This window comes from Hipposideros armiger, unplaced genomic scaffold (assembly GCF_001890085.2).
Source record: "Hipposideros armiger isolate ML-2016 unplaced genomic scaffold, ASM189008v1 scaffold_621, whole genome shotgun sequence".
In the NCBI taxonomy this organism is placed as follows: Eukaryota; Metazoa; Chordata; class Mammalia; order Chiroptera; family Hipposideridae; genus Hipposideros; species Hipposideros armiger.
Window position 1 is genome coordinate 1,049,557 of NW_017731971.1, and position 7,057 is coordinate 1,056,613.

The window sequence follows — 7,057 nt, forward strand, 5'->3', positions numbered from 1 at the left end:
CGACTTACGGCAGCCCAGCTCCAGGTGAAGCTGTTGTTCACCATCTTCGCTGTAGAGGGCGCAGCATCACTGGCCTTAATGTGGGATCCCAACCAGGGCCCTGCTGCTCAGAGCTGGCGTCCCAAGCCGACTCTTAACCAACGAGCCACTCGGCCGGCCTTATAGTGAAAATTTTTAGTATTTAGAATTAGCCAGCTGGGCTCAGTTTAGATGATTCCAAAGCATCATGTCAAACATATGGCTTCTTCTCTCCATCAGGGCTGATCAGGGTGTTGACTTTGGCCACATCAATGTCATAGAGCCTCTTCACAGACTATGATCTGGTGCTTGTTGGCCTTGACATCCACAATGAACACAAGTGTATTGTTGTCTTCTGTCTTCTTCATGGCTGACTCGGTTGTTAGGGGGAATTTGATGGCACAGTGGTCAAGCTTGTTTCTCCTGGGGACACTCCTCCCGGATATTTGGGCTGCCTTCGGAGCCACAGTGTCTTGGGTCTTCGAAAGGTAAGTGACATGTGGATCTTCTTATTTTTGTGGCTGGGGACGCCTCTCAGCACTGCTTTCCTTACTTTCAGAGCCTTGGCTTTGGCTTTGGCTTTGGCAGGGGCCCAGGTTTCCTTCTCTGCTTTTGGCGCCATCTTTGTGATCATTTTTTTTTTTAAATAAGATTTTATTTGAGCCAAACTGGTAACAATGCCGGGAGACAAAGATCTTAAATGCTCCCTGCCCTGTATGATCTTTATTCACTGCTGGGCTTATGCTTCTCCCCATCATCTGGGAAGCACTTCTTCCTCATCTCTGCCCATTAAATAGTTCAATCCATCATCCTTCTACATCTACCTCTTCAGCCCTTCTATCAAAAATAACCGAAGCTTCTCTTTACTCTCATAATTCTTTAAACTTTTATGAAAGCTAATGCCATCGTTTGACTATTCCAGTTATCTACATGTATCTCCCTGAGCAGGCTGTAAGGTTCTTGATAGTTTTGCCTCATTCAGGAACTCTAGCTGACCCCCATTTTTATCTCTTTAGCAGCTACAAAGCATTCAGTAGGCGTTTCCTCTGTGGTCAGTGCTGTGCTGACACCTGCTGGTCGCGTCTGGTCCGGCAGCCCTGGCCTCAGCGCTTTCCTCTCTCCAGTGTTGAGGGAGGGGACGGTCTGTGCCACCCTTGCCCAGCCAGGCACTGGAAGCATATGCTCATGTCCCTTCGCTGGACACGCCAGCGACACACTGGGACCTGCTGGTCTCTGGTTTGCCTCTGGCATCTCCAGCCTAAGGTCAGCTCAGAGCACAACTTTCCTCACTGGCCGCCACCCCCCCCCGGCAATTTGTACTTGATATCCTTCCCAGTGCCAGAAATATAAGGAGAACAAGATCTCAAGGAACTGGGCGGCAAGGAAAGAAAGACAAACAACCTGAGAGCAGCGTATGTGCAATCTCTCCTCCTCGCCTCAAAGAATCGACATGATTTCCTAGAGTCCAGACTATTTGCTATTCCTTTTGACCTTTGTCTTATTTCTAGGAGGCTCTTGGGCCGGAGACCTTCTGGGTGACAGCATGAAGACACGGAGGTGGAGGAGAGTAGGTAGGCGGGGCCTGAGGGGTGGGGCCGGGCCAAAGGGCTTCTCACTTAGGAGCTTCTCCATTCTATCAGCTCTCCCGGAACATCCAAGGCAAGACTGGCACCCGGTACGCCGCAGGTGAGGGACTGACATGCAATGACAGAAGGGGCGGCTTTAGGGGTGATGGTGGCAGAAGAGTCCCGGCTCCAACTGCCTGAGCTTTCCATATTGTGACTCTCACTTGATAGAATTCTTGGGTCCCTAGTGGAGGGGTCCAGCTCAGTTTCCTCTGGGACAAGGCAGCCTGAGAGAGACAGATGTGGTTTGGGATGTGGCGGGGACAAGGCTGAGGCCTGGAGGTGGAGATGGATGTGTGACCAAATACTGAGAGATGCAAGGAGACTGAGGAGACATGGAGGTGAATGTGAGGGCCAGCAGGAGAGCATGGCCAGAGGACCACAGGGCAGGACCCGGACAAGAGAAGGGAGACTCAGGCACGGTGAGAGGGAGAGGATGGTGGGCCGAGTTGGATGGCAAGGGGGACAACGGAGAGCCGGCAACAGGAAGGCCCAGGAGGAAGGAAGGCCCGCATGGAGCAATCTGCTCTTCCGGCTGCGGAGCGGCGTTCAGGAAGCCCCAGGCAAAGCCAGGAGCGAAGTGAGGTTCCAGGCTCCCACTGGGCCCACGGAGCTGGGCAAGAATCCCCCAGGGTACCCCTGCCCCTGCCTCTTACACACCCATCTGGGTTTGGGGGAGAGGGTGAGGCTGCTCCTCGCTGCGGTCATAGCCACATCCTGCAGAGCTGGGGAGGGGGAAGTAAGAAGCAAAACAACCCGAACCACAGGCACAGGCAGAGATCCTTGGTCATGTGCCCCTGACGGGACCCCCAGGAGGGTCCCCAGCTGAGCCCTGGCAGGAGACCTTAGACCTTTAGTACTGCCTGCCTCCCCATCCCCCGCCCCTCACCCCCCCACCCCACGACAGGTGCTTGCTTCTCACATTGCGAGCAATCCAGGGAACCAGGTTTCTTTGGATTCTTTGGTCTGAAGCCCATTTTTATCATTTGCTAGTTAGTGACTTTGGCCAAGTTGCTTAATTTCTCATAGCTTCGGTTTTCTCACTGCAAAATGGGGACACCTACCTCACAAAGGGTTGAGAAGACTGAGATAGTTCACATATAGCACTCGGCACACAGCAGGTTTCCGAGGTTGGCAATTATTTTTCTCAGGACTCCTGGGATCCCCGTATTTCTCACTTATTTAAAGGAAGTACATCACACTAGCTGGCATGGGCTTTGGGAGTCAGAAACAATTGTGTTTGACCTTGGGTAAATTATTTAACGTAAGCCTGTTTGCTCAGCTATAAAACAAGGATAGAAATATGTACACCTCACAGATGTCTGGTACCCAATCAGTGTCCAAAAACGGTGGCTGGGACAATCCCTGCCAGCGCCAGGTAAGTCTTATATCTTCTCCACTGGAGCAGCAATGGCCTCCTTCCACCTTGAGACGTAACTTGTGGTGGGCCAGCCTCCGTGCACCTTCATTCCTCCAGCCAAAGCCATTTCTGCTCCTATGGGCTGCGTTAGGGCTCAAGATTTCTTACAGCGTTAAAAGGAAAAAAATAGGAACCAGCATAGGGGACAGAGGGGCCCAGGGACAAGGAGATGACAAGCAAAAAGGATGATGAGATAGAAACCAAAGAAGAGGCAGGAAGGGGAAAAGCCCTTCTCTTTCTCAGGAAGCCTGTGGCCTTTCTGCTTTGACTGACCACACAGCCCCACTCCCACCCCTTTCCCAGGAACCATGGAGTCCTTCAGCTCAAAGAGTCTGGCCATGCAAGCGGAGAAGAAGCTGCTGAGTAAGATGGCAGGTCGGTCCGTGGCTCATCTCTTCATTGACGAGACAAGCAGCGAGGTGCTGGACGAGCTGTACCGTGTGTCCAAAGAATACACGCACAGCCGGCCCCAGGCCCAGCGGGTCATCAAGGACCTGATCAAGGTGGCCGTCAAGGTGGCCGTGCTGCACCGCAGTGGCTGCTTTGGCCCCAGTGAGCTGGCCCTAGCCACCCGCTTTCGCCAAAAGCTGCAGCAGGGCGCCATGACAGCGCTCAGCTTCGGCGAGGTGGACTTCACCTTCGAGGCCGCCGTGCTGGCCGGGCTGCTGACCGAGTGCCGGGACATACTGCTCGAGCTGGTGGAGCGCCACCTGACACCCAAGTCCCACAACCGCATCCGTCACGTGTTCGACCACTTCTCTGACCCGGGCCTGCTCACGGCCCTCTACGGGCCCGATTTCACTCAGCACCTTGGCAAGATCTGTGACGGGCTCAGGAAGATGCTGGACGAGGGGAAGCTCTGAGCGCCGGGCCAGGCACACTCCACCTTGGGACAAGGGCCGACTGAGAGGCAAGAGCTAACGGGCTTTCTAACCCTGCTCCCTGCACTAACGCTTTCCAGGCCTCAGGCTTCAGCCTTTCCCTAGAGTGCTTGTGACTCTGCGACCACGCCACCCCCACACTGCTGGGAAGGAGAAGTGATGCTGAGACGTGAGGCCTCTCTCCCACTCCAGCCCCAGGACAGGAAACAAAGCCGCCTGAAAAGATGAAGTGAAACTTGGCTCTCTTATTTCCCCCATAAGGGATGTCTGAAGCAGGGAAGCCCCCTCCCCTAGGAGCCAGGGGAAGAGGGCATAGCCCGTTTAACCCCTCTGGGGACACTGAAGACAGGGGGAAGGGGACCCTTAGAGACACCCCAGACCTCCAGCTCTAGGCAGAGCCTGGACAGGTTCCAGAGGCTCTGTCCCAGGGTGCAGGAAGAAGGGGAGAGGGCAGGGGACAGTCTCCCAGGGAAATAAAACTACTAAAACATGCACAGGGCTCAACGTTTACTGTCTCCAGCTTCTGGTATCTTATGATCATCATGGAGGAAAGAGGTATACATATAGCAACACCACTTATCTCACCACTCACCATTTCCACACAGGAGACTGAGGCATAGCTGAAGTATCATTGGGGTTCCCTTGCCTACTTCTGTTTAAGAAACTCCAAAAAACTGTACTGCAGATAAAATACACAGTGAGGGGCAAGGTAGAGATGAACAGGCTGTGGTGGGAAAGGGTTCTAACAAAAAGACTCCCACCACAAAAATAACCCCGCAACTGCCCTCCTCTTTGAATTCCAAGGCAAATCTCCCATCCCCTAGGCTCACACAGGCTGAACAGGAGAGCAGCTTAGAAGGGTGAACTGGTGGCATGGGGAGTTCCGGTCCCCACACATCCCTGTTTTGTCTCAGAGCAAGAGTTGTGAAAAACTTACAGTGAATTGGTTAGTCAGGACTGAGCCCAAATTCTTTACTTTGAGATTGGGGAACAGGCTCGGCAGTCCGCCATTTCTGCAGTGGGTTCGATCACCGACTGCCCCGTCCTCATAACAGGCTTAGCTAAGAGGGTGGGGGAGATGGGGAGCCAGTAGCCACTGGCTCATTGTTCTGGGGTTCCCCTCACCCCAGGGCTAGAGAAATCCTGTTTTTTAGCTAAGAGTGGGGAAGAATAAGATACAGAAAATAAATATTACTTCAATATAGCACCAAATAAATTAGGTAATATAGTTGGAGATGGGGAGGAAGTTGGGGGCTGGGGGTGTCCCCGCCTCCCTGCTCTAAGGCCAAGGAATGGTGACAGGGATGGGAAAGGCAGCGGGGATGTAAAGAGCCTTTTGAATCTAAGGAACAACTCTAGATTCAGCCTGAGAACGGAGGAGGGGGCCTAGCTCCCATCCCCTACTCTTGACAATAAAACTGCCCCAGGCCAAGGAGCTCTTGACAGACAGCTCGAGGAAGACGGCAGGAGCGAGGCAGGTGGGTTGGGAAGCCGTGTCCCTGAGCCTCACCTCAGGCTCCTCTCCCCTTCGAGTTGCTTCTTCAACGTCTTGCTTCTCTCAATCAGTTCGGGGGACATCAGAGTTTGAAGATTTCATCCTCCTGGTCCCGAAGTGTCCGGGTTCGAGAGGTCCGGGTCAGCGGCACGGGACCTAGGACTGCTCGTTGCTGCATCTGAGGGGAGCTCAGGTGAAGGCCTGAATCCTCCCCAGGTACCCTGCCGGTAAGCAAGGGGGAGAAAGAGTGACAGGTCAAGGTTAAGAACCTGAGAAGGGGCCACGTGAAGAGGAAGCTGCTCTTCTCTAAACCCGCGGAGCTGGGTGTCCGAAGGCTAAATCCTCACCCACTGCTCTTTCACGGATTATCAGAGCAGTAAGGACAGTCAAGCATGTTACGCCAGCGAGAACACAGAACCGTTTCCCACTGCCCCTGCCCGTCCCGGCAGCCCCTGGCGGAAAGGCTTCACCTGGCTTATGCTGACACTGTGCTTACTTGTGTGTCTGGTCAGGTAAGGCTGGAAAAACGGAGAAGTCTATGGAGGGGCTGAAAAGGCGCCATTCAAGACTCACCCGCTTTCCCCTTTTTTCAGCTTCTGGGCAGCAGCCTTCTTGGACAGGCTGATCTGTGAATCGAGCTTCTTGAGGAAGTCCGAGGCAGAGAGGTCATGGATGGGAGTGGGGGCTTCCTGGCCAGGTGTGGGAGGGCCGTCCCCATGGGCGCGGCCTGAACCTGTCTCTTTTTTCTTCCTCTCGGCTGAGCGTGGCAGATCTTGATCCTTACTTGGCTGTACCTCTTCCTCTCCATCTTTCTCTTCCTCAGAATCCAAACCATTGAACAAGTCTCTGGGCTCTGTCAGGATGGGGATGTAGAGGGTTTTCTTCAGGAAGATGGAGTCATTAGTATAAAGGCGGTTTGCACGCTTAATGTGTTCCATCTTTAAAAAAAAGTCATGATTAATGGCAGTAATAACGACAGATCTTATATTTGCATCACATCTCATGCCTTTTAAAGGGTCTCATCTGATGCTATAACAACCAAGCTAAAGTACATAGGGCTGATATTATTCTGATTTTATTGATTTGGTTTTCGTACCTTTTGGTCTTAGGGCCCTTTTACATTTTTAAAAATTATTAGGGGCGACCCGTTAGCTCAGTTGGTTAGAGCGCAGTGCTCATAACACCAAGGTTGCCGGTTTGCTCCCCACATGGGCCACTGAGATGCGCCGTCCACAACTAGATTGAAACAACTACATGACTTGGAGTTGATGGGTCCTGGAAAAACACACTGTTCCCCAATTAAAAAAAAAAGATTATTGAGGGAAAAAAAAAAGCTTTTATTTATGTGGATTATAGCTATCAATATTTAGGGTATTATAAATTAAAACTGAAAAACACTAAGATCATGTATTTATTTAAAAATAACAAACCCATTACATAAATAAATACATAACAAAAATGTTAACATAAATATTTTAATGAAAAATAACTGTATTTCCCAAAACAACAAAAAAATGGAGCAAGAACAGAACCACTGTTTTACATTTTTGCAAATCACGTTAATGTGTGACTTAACAGAAGACAACGGGATTCTCGTATCTGCCTCTACATTCAATCT

At 51.7% G+C, this 7,057-nt stretch overlaps 2 protein-coding genes across 5 annotated transcripts in view; one reads left to right on the plus strand and one right to left on the minus strand.

The window, feature by feature from the left end:
* The first annotated feature begins 210 nt into the window (after positions 1-210).
* TNFAIP8L2 (TNF alpha induced protein 8 like 2) lies at positions 211-4,436 on the plus strand. Of its 4 annotated transcripts, XM_019625363.1 has the most exons (3): positions 211-1,430; positions 1,527-1,589; positions 3,367-4,436. In XM_019625363.1, the coding sequence occupies exons 2-3, from the start codon at positions 1,562-1,564 to the stop codon at positions 3,924-3,926; spliced, it is 588 nt and encodes a 195-aa protein (XP_019480908.1). In that variant the 5' UTR covers positions 211-1,430; positions 1,527-1,561; the 3' UTR covers positions 3,927-4,436. The 4 variants fall into 4 exon arrangements, with proteins under 4 accessions (XP_019480908.1, XP_019480907.1, XP_019480909.1 ...); XM_019625362.1 differs by having other exon boundaries at positions 211-1,589; XM_019625364.1 differs by lacking the exons at positions 211-1,430; positions 1,527-1,589 and adding an exon at positions 1,600-1,704.
* LYSMD1 (LysM domain containing 1) overlaps positions 4,437-7,057 on the minus strand; it is a 13,111-nt gene continuing 10,490 nt past the window's right edge. The window contains exons 2-3 of the mRNA XM_019625361.1: positions 6,013-6,377; positions 4,437-5,660 (exon numbers count right to left, since the gene is read on the minus strand). Of these exons, the coding sequence (XP_019480906.1) occupies positions 5,522-5,660; positions 6,013-6,377 (504 nt within the window). The 3' untranslated portion in view covers positions 4,437-5,521. The remainder of the gene's footprint in view (positions 5,661-6,012; positions 6,378-7,057) is intronic.

What these genes read in the sequence shown, in the direction of transcription:
- TNFAIP8L2 (XM_019625362.1), top strand. Translation starts at nt 1,562, where the DNA reads ATGAAGACACGGAGGTGGAGGAGAGTAG. An exon ending in ACGGAGGTGGAGGAGAGTAG is followed by an intron (nt 1,590 to 3,366) that starts GTAGGCGGGGCC and finishes CCCCTTTCCCAG; the next exon opens with GAACCATGGAGTCCTTCAGC.